General features: G+C 43.7%; 1 protein-coding gene and 1 long non-coding RNA gene across 3 annotated transcripts; one reads left to right on the forward strand and one right to left on the reverse strand.

Moving 5' to 3' along the window:
* The first annotated feature begins 4,267 nt into the window (after nucleotides 1-4,267).
* LOC104910986 (uncharacterized) lies at nucleotides 4,268-16,031 on the forward strand. Of its 2 annotated transcripts, none has more exons than XR_014883365.1 (3): nucleotides 4,268-4,786; nucleotides 8,649-8,744; nucleotides 9,166-16,031. It is a non-coding gene; the product is annotated as an uncharacterized LOC104910986 (long non-coding RNA). The 2 variants fall into 2 exon arrangements; XR_014883366.1 differs by having other exon boundaries at nucleotides 12,801-16,031.
* ADM (adrenomedullin) lies at nucleotides 15,331-18,064 on the reverse strand. Its single transcript, XM_085224149.1, has 4 exons — nucleotides 17,912-18,064; nucleotides 17,226-17,336; nucleotides 16,804-16,941; nucleotides 15,331-16,349 (listed from the first exon to the last, which is right to left on the reverse strand). The coding sequence occupies exons 2-4, from the start codon at nucleotides 17,321-17,323 to the stop codon at nucleotides 16,073-16,075; spliced, it is 513 nt and encodes a 170-aa protein (XP_085080275.1). The 5' UTR covers nucleotides 17,324-17,336; nucleotides 17,912-18,064; the 3' UTR covers nucleotides 15,331-16,072.
* Nucleotides 18,065-19,203: the final 1,139 nt, after the last annotated feature.

Here is a 19,203-nt window from a genome sequence, read left to right on the forward strand (position 1 = left end):
AACAACATGCTGTTAATGTCTCGTATAAAAATGGCAGTAGACAACACGCAAGAGTAAGTCAGTAGGATGCAGCACAGTGGAACTCAGCTTGGAAATGGAGGTCTTCCCAATGCCTGGGAAGCCCCTCTGCCAGCAACTGTCACCTCTACTGCGGGGGCAACTGAAATGTATGCAGAAATGCTTGCAAATCACCCCATTCTGTAACATAACCAGAATTGGCCCTGGTTTTACAACAGACAATGTAAAAAATGGCTGGATGGGTTATTCTGGCTTCCCTGATGTGGGTATTAAAGAGTAGGCTGTTGAAGGCACCATCAGTTAAATTTGTCTGTTTGTGAGTCAGTGCCTTCACATGTTAGGGGGGCAAGTGCTGAACTTCAAAGGAAAGCACAAATACCCGTCATAGCAACTGTCAGTCACTAGTCTGCAGCAAATCCCAGTAAGTACCCAAAAGTTTGATTTCAAAGTGAACATTGCCTCCCAAATTTTAAAAGGCCAGAGAGCTGGCAAACCAGTCAGGCAGATGTGAGTTTGGAAACATTTTTATGGAGTTAGTTTAATATTGGTTGCATTTTTATCCCTGTAAAGATCATGACATAGCCAATGTTCACATCCAAATTCTGTGTTTGTCCTTTTTGTCTGAAGGACTTTTGCCAGACCATTAAGTTTTTGATCGAAAGTTGGAAGAGCTACCAGAATGTGCTACCCTAATACTTACAAATCATGTAATTTCAATTCTCATTTTAAATAGTGCCACAGTATCTCTGGGATTATCCAGAAATTAACTATGCTGTGAATCAAATCAGTTACTGCAAAGGGCATCAACTACCTTAGTACACTGTGATTCCTTGCTGATGTTACTCAGTTGATGCCTGTGGCAAGTGATCTCTGTTTTCAAATTCTTAGAGTTGGAGTCTGAGGATCAGAAATCTCCAGTGTAGTAAAGAATAGTCAAGTGTGCTGATAATGTTTTGGGAATGAAATCTCAGCTCCACAGAGGTGAAAGCAAGTTTGCAATTTTTGCTTAATACTGACTGCTGAATGAAGGGTGAGTTTTTGTTTGCTTTGTTTTTGTTGATGTTTTTGATGTGTGTTTTGTTCATGGTGGGTTTTTTTGTTTTTTTGTGTTTGTTTTTTTAAGTTAATTTTGTCCTAAACCAAATAAGCCATCAAGGTGTTATCTGTTCTGGGAAGCAGTGAAATCTCTTGTTCTTCTCTCTATGGGATTTCCTGTTATTGCATGACTGAAACATACAGAAAACATGCTCTGTCTCTTGGAACCTTCAGAAAGGGAATTGGGGCCAGGCAAAGCACGCGCTTTCAGGAGATTCTGATGCAGTTACAAGGCTGGAAGATTGGTTTGAGTACACATGTTATCTGAGACAGCAATTATAAAATTAAGCCACTTGGGGTCACAACAGCCACACTTCTTGGTGCTGGGCCATTGTGCAGAGCCTGCCTTGGGAGATACACCAGGGATACCTACAGAGTATGAAGGGAACACTCAGCCAAGAAAAGTGGGAGAAGTGTTCTGCAGTAGAGGAAGGGATGCTGTTTGTTTTCTGTTTTTAATCAATAGAAATCTAGAAAGGCAAAATGGAAAAGTAGGAGGACAGAACCTAGGGGAACGGGAGTAAAGGAATCTTTTTGCATCAAGAACAACCACAGTAGACCATTGCTTAAACCCTGGAACTTCCTTATTCTTACTTCAGCTGGCAGCCTGTTAGGAGTCCTCCTGAGCCCTGGGTAGCCTGGCAAGTTAGGAGAAATGCAGGTTTTCCCATTTCCACTATTGCAAAAGTAACGGTTTCCTTGCCAGAAATTCTGTCTAGTAGAAAGCTACATGTCTGCAGCTAGAGAAAGGACAGAGATGAGTTGCTGCTTCAGAAACCCACAGGGGAGTAACTGGACTTCTGTTAGACCGAGAAGTCTGTGAATGTAGGTACTGAAGTCAGTTTGCTTTGCTCCCAAAGATTCCTGCAAAGAGCCTCATCAAAGCCTCTGCTGTAATATAAAAGTTAGTTTTCCAAAGGCTAACTGCTCTCTGCCAGAAGACATTGGTATCTGTCTCATCATTTCCTGCAGAGCTTTCCAAACCAGGACATAAGCATGTCAGTGGAGCCACAGGAAGGGGGTGATTTGTCTTGCCTGGCAGCCCTAGAAAGCCCAAATTCTCTCTCATACTTTTTTGCCGTGCTCTGTTTGAAAATGTGTCACTCCTTGCAGGTAGCAGACATGGCTTTTTGCTGCTTCATTAAAAATCCCCATCCTGGCAAAAAACAGTGAGTTGCTGTTTTAATGAAAACACAATCAGCCATGGATTTTTTCCAGAGACAAGTTATAAAGGGGAACAGAAATTACAACTCTAGAGGTGAAAGTTTTACTTCTTTCCTGCCATAGATGTTGCTCCTCTGTGTGCTAAATTGTGCCTTGATATTCCAGTGGGACTAAGAAGTTCTTCTTGGTATTATCTGTATTTTTTTCAGTGCTTTCTATTAACCAAAAAATTGGGAAGGGATGTATCATATTGGATAAGAAGAACAAAAGAGAAACATGACAGAAAAGGCACTATTCTGCAGAAAAACTGAAGTCTGGGAAAGATACGCTGAGCTCCATTTATTAATAGTGTTGAGTTCAACATAGTAAACCATAAGACTATAACTTCTAAAATTATATTTTGTGTTGTAAAACATGTCAGTTTGTATGAACTGGTATCTCTCTTACCACTTCACCTTTCAAGATGTTTTGAATTTTTAAGTCTTTTGTCTAGATATCTGCATGCCTCAACTAACCTCTCTAATCTCACATACATATATATTCTTCTTAGAATTGCATGGAGAGAAGAGATAACCAAAATAGTAAAAACCTGGAACCTTAATCCAATAGATTCGCTGAAGGAAAACCTGACATCATGAAGACTACAGATTCTTTCGAGAGATCATAGTAAAAAGTTTCCTGCTTAATGTATGTCCCACTTCCTTCAACCTCCAAGAAGCTTTTACCAAAGCTGAACAGTAGCACCTAAACACTGGTGTACACATGCAGATTTCTTTTAGAGTTTTCAAAGGTCAATTTTGAGCAACTATGTATTTTGGAAATCCATTTATTAGGAGCATAGACATTGACCTTTTACAGAAAGCAAATGAAAATGGACATTTATGCCTCTAGCTGAGTCCATTCTACTTGACTATTGGCTCCTAGTTTCCACTCTTCAGGTTTTTTACTTCACCTAGTTCTTTTTGTTTCGGTTGTCTACATTTTCTCGCTTAGAGGCTGTATCCTGAATGTTTTCTTTCTATCCAGACAGTCCCAGTCCTTCCACCACACCCCAGCTGCCAGCAAAGACATAGGCAACCACTCCCCAAGGCAGCATAGCAGAGCAGGCATGAACCATGAAGAACTGCTTGGCTTAGGGATCAGCGTTGTTCCTTGGAGGGCATGACATCATCCGCTGAGGTATAGCTTGTTTGCATCCATTTGTCTCCTGGACTCCCCCTAGTATCTTTATTTGCTATTCTTGCATCAAAATGGTTACTGATAACTATTTCCTTGCCCAGTAAGTTCCACCACCTTACAGAATAAATGCCATGTACACAGAAGTACTGGAAGAAGCACAATCTGCCACCCATCCCGTGAGTAAAAGTGTTCTTGGACAATTTAGAAATGCACAAGATTAAATCATTTCTAAAAGAGAGAGATATCCCCACAAGCTCATGAATTGTACTACTGTACAGGTTTGACTTTCTAATTCTGTAATTACTTACAGATATTTTGTCAAGAACATCTCTACTGCAGATTGAGATTGCTCATTTCAGTACTGTCTGTACAACCAGATTCTTCAAAGGTGGCAACGAGGCAAGAAAGGAATTGTATAATTCAGCATTTGGGAAGCTGGCTTACGCTTCTTTGTCAGCTCCCATTTTTAGCTAAATGCTTTTTCAAAAATCTTGCATGTTCAACATGGATGAAAATAACTTAGATTGGAGGAGCAGACAAGGGTCAGTAGAAACAAAAATTCTACTCTGTCCCTGCACAGTATAAACAATATTTAAATATTCAGACATTTTCACAGCAGTTTCAGTTGGAGGAAATATGGACTAAACATAGACCATAATCTTTCTAATGGCATTTTAAATTTGTTGAACACACTGACAGCCAGTTGTCTGACAGTGTTGCAGGAAAGAGTTAGGTCAGAATGACCTAGACACATGCTGAAAAACCATTACCTTCTCAAGGCATTCTGCTTAGGATAATGATTTTGAGACCAACATCACAGAAATGAACTTAAGAGGGAACACCTGGTCTAACGAGCTCTACAAATGAGCAGAAGTGTTGGTGCTCCCCACTTGGTTGCTACGGAGAAAGAGCTCTAAAGAGCTGAACACTGTTTTAGTGGAAAAACTTAACAGTATGTGTCTGGGAAAGTAATTGTCCCTCTGGCTCAGGATAATGCTGTCAGGCAGTACCATCTCAGAGTATCAGTAGGTGGGCTTTTGGGCTGAGTGGGAAATGTTATGGTTCCAAAGTGCAGTATCACTTTCAGCCTGGGAAGCAGCAGTTATAAGGGAGATAACTGAGCAGTTATCTGTGCTAAACAGATTAAAACAGCAGGCTCTAACACTGTGCCATGGCCTGAAAACTACTATTTGGCATGGTTCCATCCCAGCTATTTGGAGGACAAGAGTGTTCTGATCAGCCATGGAATCTGCTTCTCTTTCCTTTCTGTGACACTAAATTTTTGAGAGCAGTCCCAAGAAATCCAGAGCAAGACACTGAATGTGCTACAGTAAGTAAAAATACTTTTCTCGTCCTCTTGATTCCTAGGCTGTGAGTTAAATCATGTTTTCTTTCCTTTGCCAACCACTTCTAACACATAAAGAACTACTTTTCTGTTGCCATGTATGTAAGCTACTTGAAACCACAACGCTGACAGTAATTTGTATTTGCTTTAATCAGCCTTAAAGTCATGGTAATTAAAACTGATTTTTCTACTCACATACTGAAAGAAAGAAAGTATCTTCAGGCAAGAGCATGTTGTCAAGAATCCCAAGAAAACGTTAATAAATCCTTATACACCAGCATGTGTCTCCCTCAGAGCTGTATTCCCTGGGCTCACTCCCTCTCAGCGTGCATCAACAATTCTGTCAATAGGAAAAGAGAGTCTTATTAGGCTAGAGAGCAAACCAGCACATATTGCTGATTGGCTTTCGTGTGATAGCCAAAGACACCATTTTTTTTCTGAAAAGTTTGCTTTCCTCCACGGCTTCAGTTGAACACTTTACATTAATGCACAAAACCACCCCAGAAATATGTAAAGATGGGAAATAAAAAATTCTGAAATAAGAGGAAGAACTAAGGTAGATAGATTGCAATTCCTCAAGTGTGGGCTTTACTCAGAACACTGGAATCTGTGCAATCTGCCCAACAAACTCTTTGATTATGACCTGATTTAACATTATCTTCATGTATCTCCAGCAGGCTATTCCCATGCATTTCAAGTTGGTCCCTTATGAAATCAGCAGAAATTGCTTGCCTTTCTGAAGCATTAACACACTGCCCATTGTGATAGTTCTAGCGAGTGTTGTCCATTCAGTCACTCACTGGCTACTGACATTTGATAAAATGAAATTGGAGTCAGAGACTTCTGAATACTGGAATGTCTTTGTCTTGTAACTTCTGTGTGCTCAACAAAAACCTCCATAAAGCTTTAAACCAAAGCCTTAAAGCCATAATGGAAGTCTAGCAAAATAGTTCCAAGAGGCTTGCAGTTTCATAGGATATTACATGTTTTCACTTAAAAAACCTTGAAATCTGTGCCAGGAAAACTGAAATAAAGAACCTCAAAATTAGATTAAATAGATAACAGTGAATTTTCCAGAACTCTGTCATCTTTCATTTTCTACCTTGTTAATACAAGTGCTTTCACAGGACAGATGTCAGTACCAAGAGGAATGTTGTAGTGTTTGTGACTTGCTAAGCTTTAATTAATGCTATGTTATTTATTTGTTGTTTATAAACCATCAATAAAACTAAAGATATACTTACCTCAACATCCTCTTTAAGATAGTGTCAGTGACTTTACATAGGTACCAGAATTTTATAACTAAAAATACTTACGATTCAATTGATTGTTATCTATTGACAGGATTGACTGTTGTTTTTTTTTTTCTTAGTACCACTGTTGCCTGTTTTACTTATTTTAGATTTTGTTATTCTGACAAACACAGAACTTGTTTAAAAATACTCAGGCTTTCATGTGAGAATCACAAAAATAATAGCTTCCACTTGACTACAAGATCTGCCAGATTACTTAATTAACCCACATCTATCAGCATGGATGTTAGCTTTTTCATGTTCTCAGATACAGGGCAGTACAAAGAAAATATATTGATTATATTAATGTAAGGCAGTTTGACAATTTGGTAGACATTGCATTTCTACTTTTTTTTTTTTTTTTTCAGTACTATATGGCATTGCTGTCTACCATACCATTTAGTAGTTACATAATTGTTCCCTCTCAAGCATGCAAACAATGAGGTCAGCCTGAGTCATATCAAATAACTACAGCAAAGACCACATATGAAACCATTTAAGATAACATGTCATGTGATCAAATAGATTACCCCTTGCCTGGATTTTCTGGATCGTACTAAAAGTGTATTAGAGTACACAAAAGCAACAGAGCTTACCAGCTGACTGTTTTGTCTGTGATAAGCCATTGATGAGCAGTTTATTGCAAAATGTTTAACACTGACAAGCTAGGATTGAAAGTTACCTTCCTCTAAATCACTATATTGTTTCTTTAAACTGACATTTTCAAGGCAAAAAACAGTGTTTTCTTGCAGAAAAAAAAAATATGACAAGGATGAAGGTTTATTTTTATTTCAGTTGTTTTAATAACATTCAGCTATGTTACATTTTAAAGCTGACTAATTATCAGATGTAACATCTGGGATGCAGTTCCTATCAGACTGTGTTTTGTCCAAACTGGGCACCAATACAAGAAAATGTTATTTGTATTTATTAACTGGAACATAAAGAGAAAGGTCAACACTTTCCCTATTCATCCTTCATCAGTAGAGAGGCTGGTGTTAAAAAAGGAGGGTAAAACTCCTTATTCAACAAAAAACTTGTGACTACAGAAATATGCAAGACACATGAAAGCAAAGAATAAGCTTCTTACACAAACATTCTTTTTAACTGAATAACACTCAGTTTGATTATACTCATAAGACGCATCACAGACCTCTGCTGTTCTTAACTGAAGTCAACAGGAGTGGTGTCTCTCTTGCTACAGTGATTGACAAAAAGACGAGCATTAAAACACTTTTCCCAAGCAAGAAGCAATTAAGAGAAAGCTGAACATGACTAAAAGAATTCCTATGAATATGCATTATTTCACTGGACAACATTGTTGAAGAAAAAGTGGCTGGTTGCTCTTCTGACCTACTGGCCCATCAATACATGTTGTTCTCCCTTGTGAGGCATTCTCTTGCTGTCTAAACCACAAGGCCTCACACAATAGGAGCCTTCCGAACTGAAGAGTTCTGATCTTTTTAGTCTCTTCTCAAAAAGCATTCCATGCCCTTGATTGTGATCACTTTTCTCTCTGCCTTCTGTAGATCCACTATGTCCTTCTTGAGATACTGAGAGCTGAACTGTGTGTCAGACTCAAGATAGAGGTGTCCTAAGGTTTTGCATGTAGGTTTTGAGTGTCAGACCAACTGATACATTCTCAGTAATCTTCCTGATGTTGTCCAACTAGCTTTGGGCTGCTGCTAGACACTGAGACAGATGTCCCAGCTGGCATTTCTGATTTGGCCTACAGCACCTATCCTCTTCCTAAAAGGATCAGGCTTTTCCAGCCCCTTTCTCCATCATAGATCTAGAGCTTTTTTTTTTTTTTTTTTTTTTTTCCTCCTGTTATATGTACCTAGAATATATGAGAGCTGCAAGAGTTAAAATCCAGGCTAATTCAGTGGCTGGTGGCTTCAAACTGCTGTTTTTTAAACCAGAGAGCAGAAGTGAATCCAAACTGGAAACCAAAACTGTATCTGGAACAGAATTTGAAATATTACTTTGAAGACTTTTTCAAACATACATATGTACAAAAGTTACTATTGCAAAATAGTAATTTGACTAAGTTCTGACATTCCCTAAGAGAGATCTGTCCAACACAGGGACTGTTTAGACTAGTTCTTGTACAAGTCTTCGTTTCCAAACTGCAGCAAGGTTGTCCCAGCTGCTCTGTATTGCTGCGCTTCTATGCACAGATGCCTGCCTCCAGTATTCTTATAAACAGACTTTAATGGAAGAGGGCAGGCAATAGCTTTGATTCCTCTTCTTCTATATCTGTCAACTGTGTGTTTGCTAACAACATGCCCTGTATGTGCCCTGTCTGGGTCCGTTTGACAAGCCTTTTCCCTTCAATCTTCCTTACTGGTTAGTTGTGTTTACATGTATGTGGTTCTGTTACAATAAAAAAAAATTTGCAGAGGGTTGCTTATTAAAATAAGAATGCTTGTATTATAAGTGTATATAGCATGATTATATCAGAGTAAATATGATCATTATTTTAACCCAGTGTAAAACTTCATTTAAAAAAGAAAAAAACAAACCACCTTTTCTGTTTTTTGCATCATTTATAGGAACAACTTCAGTTTTGTGACTGTAGAAGCTGACAGCTCACACCTGACTACTGCTGAGAGACTGGATTACTTGTATCTTATCTAGATAAATGAGAGGTAAGTCTGATTCATCACACTGTTCTAATTCCTGGCTTTAAAAAATCTCTCTGTCTAGAAACAAAAGGCATGTGCATATGTCTCCTTTCATGAGTGCTCATAAATAGGCAGTGGGGGGTCTAACTTCAGCTTTCTTTGCTCATCACTGGATAGATAATTCCCATAACAATTGAGAAGCCAGTGTTCTTTGATCCCTTCGTGTCTCACCTTGAAAACATTCTTTTCTCCAGAAATGCTGCTGTGTTCACTGTTCTCTTGGCAGCCCATAGCAAAAGTGGTGTTGGGATAGAGAAAGTATTCATGCATCCACTAGGCAAAGTGTAAAGCCTGAGCTTGCTCAGAAAAACAAAAAGAACAGGATAACTTTCTTTCTCGTCTCCTCAGATTATGTAAAGGTATTGTGCTGTTTTTGCTTTTTCAGAATGAAGCCCAGGAGGAATGAAAAATTTAAGCCTAGGTGTTACTCAGCATGCCAAGTAACTAGCCTGGGCCAGACAGAAAATCCTTCCAAATGCAGGCCTCCTTCCTGGCAACAGCACTGTGCCACTTTGACATCCAGCATTAATTTTAAATGAGAGTGATTTATTTTGCTTTAGAAGACAGCAGATGGCAGCAAAGTTATACAAATGCGCCAAACTAGTAGAAGAAGAAAAATATCTTGATACACAAACTCTAACAACATTCCATGGAAAAAACATATCATTTGTTTCTGTCTGTCTTGCAGTGTGGTTAGCACAATAAATCAGATTTAATGGCCCTCATGCACTTGTAATATGAGGGATTTTTTCCCCCGTTATCAAGAGTTAATGGAATCAGAGTGGGACAAGATTATGTGAGTAATCGTTCAGCAAATTGTCTGTACAGGGCTTACTTCTTTGTGCAAGTTTTTTTTTATATCCTTCATTAATGAGATATCCATTATCTCGTGCAAATATGATCACAAAGTACTAGACTGAATGTGAGTGCATCCTGACTGATGCAGGAGCTCTGATTACCAACCTCTGCTGTAAACTATGGACAAAACTCACCCTCTCATTTGAGGTGATTATCTGCGTACATCCTTTTCTGAGGCTTTAGAATAGGTGACGAATTTAAAAAGAAAAAAAGAGAGAGAAAGAGAAGAGGAAGGAGAGGAAGGAAATGCTACTACATAAAGTTACAGTATTTAAAACGCTCCAAAATCCTACTTCATTACATAAACAAAGGAGTCTGAATTTTGGACAAAAACACTGGAAGTTTCTTGGATTTGATGCCTACTCATGGACACATGTAACACTACACTTCATACATTTACGTTTGTTGAAGCCATCGTTGCCAGCAGTACCATATCCACTTGAGAGGAGCAGCAGTGATCATACATTGCTGAGCTCATTTCAGCCATGAACAAGGGAGTCTCATTTAGAGTTACCTCTTTTTGATAGAGTCCCTGTCCCTTACTTCTGATTTTTAGCAGTTTCATAAGTTTTCATAAACTTATGAATAAATTAGAGGTAGTGTACAATGCCATCTTTCAGTATAGAAGTAGTCATGTTTTTGAAAAAAAAACTAGGGCTGAATCTTTTTTCCTGCTGAAGTCAGTAGAGGTTTTCTTTCAATTAGATGGAATCTGTCTCCGGCCTGGGATTCGGTGTTGAGATTCCTATCTGGCTCACCAGTTCATCACCAGCAGAATGTCTGATTTCTATAGGCAGTAAGGAGACTAATGATATATGCCAGTTGCATATTTTTTGTGTTGTTTATCAATAAAGGGCCAGAGTATGAATTTGTTCCTTATGCAGAATGGGATGCAGAGCTGCACAGCCTCGGGGGAAGAAAAAAAAAAAAAAAAAAAAAAAAAAACCAGCTTAGAAAAAGGAACATAGAAATCCATCATTTTTTCCTTGGCTCCGAAGAGAACAAATACACTTTACAAGGTGCAGCTGTCTTCTTCCAGTGTGCAGACTCAGATCTGTTCCTGAGCCCTTATATACAGACAGGGAAGCATAGTGGCCTCTGAGGGGTTGCCGCTTTCTAGCAGAGAGCCACAGGAGCCAGGTCATGTGAGGAAATGAGGAACCCAGGCACTCTCTTATCCTTTCCTTTGACAACAATTGGATGGATCACACAGTGGCCTTGTAGTCTTTGGGTGTTTGTGTTCCACAGTAAGTCCTGTGACAGTAACCACCTATTAAAGGACAATAATCATGTTTGTTTGATGAACTGCTTAATTTGCTCCTGAACTAACAGATAAGATTCATTATGTTTGTTATCCTGTTTCTGCCAGTGCTCCTGGACCTCAGAGATTAAGACCCAGACATTTGTTTGTTTGTTATTACACCACATTAGGAAAGCATGAAAAAATATTAACAGTTTTACAATTGCCAGAAAGCTACATGTAATTTGCAAGCTGTCATCTGAAAGCAAAAGTGAACTGAAAATGTTGGAGAAACATTTATTTTGCAAACATATTTTGAGAGTCAGTATTTATTACAAAACATTTCAGCTGAGCTGGCCTGGTCTTTCCAGGCTTTTGTCAGTGGATGAAAATCTTGGGGAGTTCTAGTTAAACGTTTGATAGAACTTATCACATAATCAAACTGAGTCAAAAGTTTTCATATGGCCTCCTTTGTGCTGTTGTAGTTGCAAAGAACCCCAGTCTTATCAAATCATTGACATTGATTCTAGTTTTAATTGAACCATTTGTTTTTCATTTGGAGACATTATACTTGTCAAGCATTTTTGACTCTTGTGTAGAATAGAGTGTTTTACACAGCAATGTTCTTTACCTCATGAACAAATTATGCTCTCTCTCCTCGTGAAGGATAGATGGCCCTATTCCAAAGATGGCCCAATTCCAAAGAATTAAGTATTTAAAAATTAAAACAACTTCAAGTTGACACAAATTATTTGGTGAAAATAAGTGTTCTTTAAGAAATATTTGGATAGAAAAAGCAAGCCTTTGTGACCAGAATAAATAAATTCTAGTTAGAAATAATTGGATTTGGTTATTGGTTGTACTCAGTCATGCTGGAATTTTTCCTTCTGATGCCTCTGTGCTCTACACTACTAAAGTATGATGTGAGATAATGTAAAATGGTGTATTGACGGCACAAGGAAAATATTTGGATGGCTGTCTGGAGTTGCCATTATTGGCTTTAATTATGACTTGCTGTCCTTTGGGTACTAAATGAGCCAGAAAGGACTTCTTATGTGCCAAAGTATTCATTAGCATTCCCCTTTCTGTCATTGTACTTGAAGAAAAAGTTTATATCTAGCACCTGACTGCAGTTCTTACTGGCATGGACCAAGAAGGTTTGCAGATTTTGATAATAATCTGAAAGCACACCTGTGTCTCTACTTTTTAGCTACGGAAGAAGTCCTTCCTAGGTAACATTGGCAGAACTCTTTGACATCTCTCTGGGGGATTTGGAGAATGAATGTCTTTTTCTGTCCTCCGTGTGATATGCTTGCTTGCAATAAATTCTGTGGTGCCCATTGGAGTGAGAAGTACAGACACTTAGCTCTATCTTCCTGGTTAGGGGACCTGCACTAGGATTTTGTAGGAAAGTGCCACACCAAAGCATTTTAGGCTCCTTGCCACCATTCCATATGGCACAAATAATAGTGCCACAGAAGCCTTCCAGAGATAAAATAGCCTTTGGAATCTATTTTCATAATAAAAATTGTCTGCAGCAAAATCCTTTTTATTTGCTATGGGGTGGGCATAAAACAAAATAACAGTTTAAAGAGAATATTTCATGAACTCTCCTGATACTTCACCATGGAGACTGCTGAGAATGGTGACCACTCCTTTGGCATTTGCTCTTGGATAGACTGATGAACAAGGATAAATTCCTGCTACAATACATATTTGCTATTGCAATCTTTTTTTTTTTTTTTTTTTTTTTTTAATTTAGAACCTTGTTTGAACTGAACGTACAGCCGTGTTTTAAGCAGCCATTGAAACGCTGGTTTATAAGGCACCAGGCTGTTCTTAGAGCCTGATACTTTAACTAATCTGCTTTGTTAACATATACTACTGATTTTGGAGGCATTTGATTTTGCTTGGTTTCACAGGCTTGTTCTTATTGAGACCCCAAGAGGTTCAAAACACTAACATTCCTCGGAGATTTAAATCAAGTTCATCTATGGATTTCAACTACTATTTAAAGGTTCCTGCCACGCATTTTGCTTTCCGGGATGTTCACAGCAACGTGTTAGCAAAGTCCTTCAGTAACATCCCCTTCATGGACAGGAGGAAGAGTTGTCACCTGGTCAGATCTCACCCGGGGCAGGTGCTGAAATAGATAAGGAAGAGACTGTCTCTGTTTATCCTTCATGGACCACTTCTCCAAGACCTGGATCTCTGTTTGGCAATATGGGCTCAGCTATGCAGTGTGCAAAGGTGTCTCTGCTTGCTCTGTCATTCTAAGCCTAAGTTAGTTAAAATGCACAGTTACTGCTTTCCAGAGACTTTACTTTTCAGTAAACTTTACTTTTTCCATTTCTCCTTATATTCAGAAACCTCCTTCTGACTACCAGGGACAGGGCTACCCACTACTTTCTGGCGTTTCTGGTTCAGCAGTGCTGGTCTTGATACTCTAAAAGATGTTTTTGTTTTCAAGATTAGCAGGAGTGGGGATGGGGGAATCCTTCCTTTAGTTCTTGTTTATCGCAACAATGGAGCTTTTTGCTTCTCCCTACAACCACGGCAGGTGGTGCTCTTGATCCTTCCAATGGCACTTAGGAAGCTCCTGTCGGGTCAGAATTATGCCGTGTGGCACCAGCTTGCTGCTTTTAACACTGTCTGTTTAAGGTGAGGATCTTTCAGAGTTGAGTGAAGAAATTTTTTTTTATTAGTAAAATGGAAAAAGAGAGGATAAAAAGTTTTTTTGTTGTTGTTTTTTGTTTGTTTGTTTGTTTTTTAAGTGGAAACCAGTTTGGGGCAGTAAATGAAGAAAAGATCATTAGAAAGTCACCTAGTTGGTATGTGCATACTTAGTCACTCTGTAATCCAGTATGTTCAGTATGCCCCAAGTTCAGATGACTTCGATGCTAGCTGTTCAACCCATAAGTAAAGTATTGGAGGTATTCCACTGTAGGGCTCTGTGGGAGTCATTCCAGTTACGCTCTGTCCTTCAGTAGGATCATGCATTCACTGACATGTTGTAAGTTCCCACTGTGAGCACCTCGAAGCTAAGCAGCAGCAACTAGCTTATGCTCAAGACCTTCAGAATAGCCACTTGTCTGTTTCTCAACTGGCAGCTACAGTCATGAAGATCGTGTGCTTGCTGTCATTTCTTGCCAGCCGAACAGGTGATATTTGGAAGTGTGATACATGTCACTGTATTTCTGTGCTGTCTTTCAGTGCTTACTTATCCTGTTTCTACATCTACATCTTACAACATCTGGATCTGAAAGGCCATCAGCAACAGAGATGCAAACTATTTTCCAGCTGTTAACAAACAGATGGTGATTAAAACTGGCAACTGTTGACATTCGCCTTTAAAAACAAGACACAGGAAAAAAAAAAGAAAGGAATGAATATTTCAAATAGAAATCACACCTCTCAAGATTCCAAGGTTCTTAATTGAAAACGTTTAGGAAAGTAATTTTAAAATAAGCAATTCTGAGCAGAATTTCTAAATTTTGGAAGGAAAAATCCTGGATGTGTATGGCAGTGATCTAGCTGACTGAATTCCTACCCCGGTTGTGTTTTTTTTTGGTATTTTTTTGCAGCAGTTTTCCTGGAAATGTGTGACTGCTCATTCTTTTGATTTTTTTTTTCTTGGAAATAATGTGTTCCTTAGGCATTTAGCACGAGGTGAAAAAAATACAGCCCCTTAACTTCTTCTAGCCGTGTTAAGTGCTGCTGTCCCCTGCCTCTTCTGTGTGTGCACTACCTTCAGAGATAGTGTAAAATGAGGGAAATGCTACGTTTGATCCAAGCTGTTACTCAAATGCACTTGTTTCATTTTGTAGACGTTGTTTTGTTGGAGCACGGAGTAGATACCAATAGATGGTGCTGTTGGTGCAGTTTTAGTTTCACATTTGTTTTCTGGTCTGTGGTTGGAATTTGGAGGGAGCAAAAAAAGAACAAAACAACAAAATCCCTAATGCTAAGCTCTCATCCAAGATGTTCTGCCCACACTGAACCGGTCACCATTTAACTTTAACCTGAACTGTGGCCCAGGAAATCCTTCAACATAAATAACCTTGGAGGCTGCTATGACCATTTTTGGAACGCTCTCCCGCAATAAATCTGTTACTTTGTTGTGCAATGTTGAAGCGTGTAGTTGTTCCCCTGATTAATTAGGGCAGAAAATAAACTTGCGCGATCAATCCAAGCCGTGACACGTCTCAGCCCTGCCTGGAACGTGTGGGTTAAGAGAAGGCCTTGGTGCCTCCTGAGCAGCTCTGCCCCAGGATTTAAGATGCACGCCTGCTCGTGAATCTGCTTGCTCTAATGAGATAAGGCTAACGAAGCCTCTAACCAAGGGGTTTAGGCTATCGCGGAATGGCCGTGCTAGGTTAGTAAGGATAGGGCTGAAGAAAGTAAGAAGCCTTCCCTCTGACCCTCTGCCCCCACTAAAAACAACAGAAGTGGTTTATGCAATGGTGTTTACTTTATTTCACATATTACCCATGGAGAACAGTTGATACATTCTCTACATCTTTCACCAGTCTGGAATGCAAGATAAAAAAGGTATGGAAAAAGAGTTTAACAACGTTTGACATCCACGATATGAAAAATAGAGGGGATACAATGTTTTAAAATGCCCATATGCAATATATATATATATAAAACGTATAAAAATAAAATATATTTCCCAAAAAAGATACAAACAGGACACGACACAGAACAATCTTAAATACCGATACGTATCTCATGATCCACGCACACCGCACTTATAATTAACGAAATCCACGTACGATTGCACTTTTCCTCTCTGTTCAAGTATATCGCAGTCCCCGCAGGGACTGCTCAGTGTCCGATTCCCTGCCGGCTGCGCGGAGCGCAGAGTGTAGAGCAGGTGAGGGCCACGTCTCCGCGCCGAGGGCGGACCGCGCACCGCAGCCGGCCGCGAGGCTCCCCTGAGCGGTTCTCCCGGGACGGAGGGGCCGGGCGGCTCCGCCGGCGACGGAGGCCCGGCCCCGGGTGCAGCGGCGGGCCCGGCGAGGGGATCGGCGCCTCCGGCGGCGCCTCGCCCGGGGCGGGGGGCGGCTCCGCGGCCGCGGCCTTCACAGCTTCCCGTGCCGTCTTCTGTCCGCAGGGTCCCGGCCGAGCGGGCCGCGGGGGCTCCCGGCTCGGTCTCAGTCCGTCCGTCCGAGGCGGCCTCGGCGGGCGCTCACACGCCGAGGACCGGGGCGCGGGGCTCCGCCCGCACGGTCCGGAGGAAACTGTCGGGGAGGGAGCGCCGGCGGCGGCCGTAGCCCTGCGGGCTGATCTTGTTGACGGGGGCGGCGCCGTCTTTCACTTTGTCGGTCAGCTGGTAGAGCTGATGGGCCAGCTTCTGCACCGTGCACGTCCCGAAGCGGCACCCCATGCGGAAGGTCGGGAGGTGGGGGTAGCTGTTAACGCTCTGGCGGTAGCGCCTGACGCGGATGTGAGCATCCTCCCGGCCGCTGCGAGGGGAGAAGAGAGAGACGGGGTGTGAGACGGCGGGGCCGGAGAGGAGAGAAGCCCGCGGGCGCGGGGCGGGGAGCGCAGGGAGCCCCCGGCCGGAGGAGGACCCGCCCCGACGGTGCGGCCCCGACTCTGCCCTCCGCCGGGCGGCGGGAGAGGGGCGCGGAGCGGAGCTGAGCCCGCTGCCGAGAAGGAGAGGCCCCGCCGCTGGAGGGCTGTTACTTTATCTGCGGAGCCAGGGCTCGAGTTACTATTTATATTTGAGTTTCGCAGTACAGGCTATCTCCCGTCAGCTCGGGGCGCGGGGAAAGGGAGGTGGGAGGCGGCTCCCAGAGCTGCGCAGCCCCTGCGGGACCCGTCCGCGGGGCTCGGGGACGCGCGGCGTGAGGGAGCCCCGGCACCGCGGATCCGGACGCTTCGCACTGTCCCGAGAGCAGCGGGGCTGGAAGTTACCTGGGTTGCGAGACGCGGGGATCCTTCACGTCCTGGGTCCGTACGAGCGCCTGCACGTCGGCGGCCGCTCCCAGACCTCGGGGCACGCCCGGAGGCCTCACGTCCCGCTTGGCCCGGCTCAATACCCAGCTCGTCCATCTGCGAGGAGCGCAAATGAAAGGGACAGCCTGTTAGCGCAAGCCTGCGGGCAGCAGCCAAACCAAATACATTCGAGGGGCGATAATCTGCCAACGCAGAGATTTTGACATCGGAGGGGAGGCGGGGGGGGGGGGGGGTAGGGGAGGGGTTTCCCGAAAGAATATGGGGCCTTTTAGGATCCGTGCCATTCCCGCGGGGCACAATTCCCTTCTTCTAGCGGCTGCCGGATCCGGCGCGGGGCTCGTAAGCTCGGGGCGGGCGGGGGGTTGCGATCCCATACTCACTTTCGTTTGAACTCTGTGGCTACGTCCACCCTCGCAGCATCCACCCCGAAGAAGGTCGCAGAGCCGAGATAGAGTAGGGCTACGTGAACCAGTTTCATTCTGGCTGAACTCCTGGTGGAACGAGAAGAGAATGATAAGCATGCTTGCTGCTACAAGTCACATCTGTCCTCCCTCCCCCCCCCCCCAGTGGCTCTATAGCGCTTCCTCCCTTAGGAGAGCCCCCAGGCTGCCGGGAGCTTCTCGTGCGCTATGAACCCAAAGCGAGTATTTGCTCAGCAACTTAGCACAGAGTAAATAATTTAGCTCCAAAACACACGTTTGCCGAAAGCTGTGCTTGCAGTGGCGGCCGAATACCAGCAGGACGGCCAGAATACCCCCAGCGGCTCGCATCGGGATTAAGCGAGCACACGAGACCAGGGGCTGCGTCGGGCGCACCGTTCCTTAGCTCCGACAAGTGCCGCGCTGCCGGGAAGGCACCCCTCGGCTCTCATCTCCCCCGCACGCAGAGCGGCGAGCTGTGGATCTCACGCTGCGGGCTGCTGCTGTCGCCAAGAGCCAGTGCAGGGCTCTGCAGTGCAACTTCCAACTTCCACACAGCTCAGTTCTGGAGATTTTCACTTCTCTCCACCTCCCTCTTTTTTTTTTTCCTTTCTTTTTTTTTTTCCTCTTAAGAAAAAGGTGCTTACCTGGCAGTGAGGATAATCCACTGAGCCAAATGCTCTGGTAGTAGCGATCCGAAGTTGCACAGTTTCCTGGGGAGCGAGAACTCCTTCTTTGTGTGTGTGAAGTAACCACTGACGGGCTGCGCTGCTCCGCGCCCTTTTATAGAGCGCCGGGGGGGAAGTGGGAGGACCTCGGCGTGCCCGCCCGGGCGACTCCGCTTTGACACTTACCCCTCCCCAACCCCCCGGCATTTCACCATGGGCTGGGGGCGACCCATCCGAGAGTAAAAATAAGAGGATTGTTGGAAATCGTCTTCATCGCCCCCGTGGGTATTTTGTCGATAACAAACTGGCCAGCTTTCAGATGTGGGTTCGGAACCGTGGCATACCTTGCGCGACTGATAAGCCCACCGCTCTGATTGATCGGGGACGGTGCCTTCGACTGCCGCTGCAGAACGGCGCCTGCACGTCCGTGCAGGTCCTCACTGCGGGCACGTTAACTCTGGCCGGGGGGAAGGGGTGCGGGACCGGGCCCGGTCCGTGTCAAGGTCCTTCCACATCCATCAGATAGCTAGGCTTCGGCAATCCATATTTGGACAACGCGAGTTATTCTGACCGACTGCAATGAATGTCAGCCTTCTTTACACAAGTACAGAGGTGACAAATCCGGCGTCAATAATATTTATGAGTCAACGCGGGTGCATTTTTCATCTAATAAAATGTGCTTATGTACTTGGCCAATTCAGATAAATAGCAGACTGAATGGCTTTGGAACATCGGGGCGAGAGAGCCCTTCTGTGCCTCGTTCCGAAGGGAGCGGCTCGCTTTGGCGCAAGCCCGGGGGGGCGGCACGCGTGCGAGGGCGTTTGGGTCCTCAGTCCGCGGATCTCTGTGGACGTGACCTCCCCGACTTCACCGCTCCTCAGCTAATCCGGGATGCAAATATTTGCACGGTCGGGGTCTCTAGCAGCGCTGAGCAGCGCTCAAACCTTTTTTTCCCCCGGTCTTCGTCACCTTTGCACCTCGCTCTGTCCGCGCGGAGCCGTGCCCTCGCAGAGGTGCTGCCGCCTGCACCAGCCGTCCCGCTTCCTCCCCAGCGTTGCCGCGGCGCGGCTCAGCGCTCCGAGGGAAATGCCCCCGGCAGCTGCGCCCCGACGCCGGCCGAGCCCCGGAGATTGCCTCGGGCGGGGGGCCGGCTGGCGCGCGCCGGACGTTTCGCTCGCATCTCGCCGCGAGCGAAGCGTTTCGGAGGTCGGGTGAGGCTGCGCTCTCGACTCTGCCTTTCTAAATAGTCGCGTCCGTGCTGCGCCCCTGAC

Source organism: Meleagris gallopavo, chromosome 5, assembly GCF_905368555.1.
Source record: "Meleagris gallopavo chromosome 5, MGAL_WU_HG_1.1, whole genome shotgun sequence".
Taxonomy (NCBI): domain Eukaryota; kingdom Metazoa; phylum Chordata; class Aves; order Galliformes; family Phasianidae; genus Meleagris; species Meleagris gallopavo.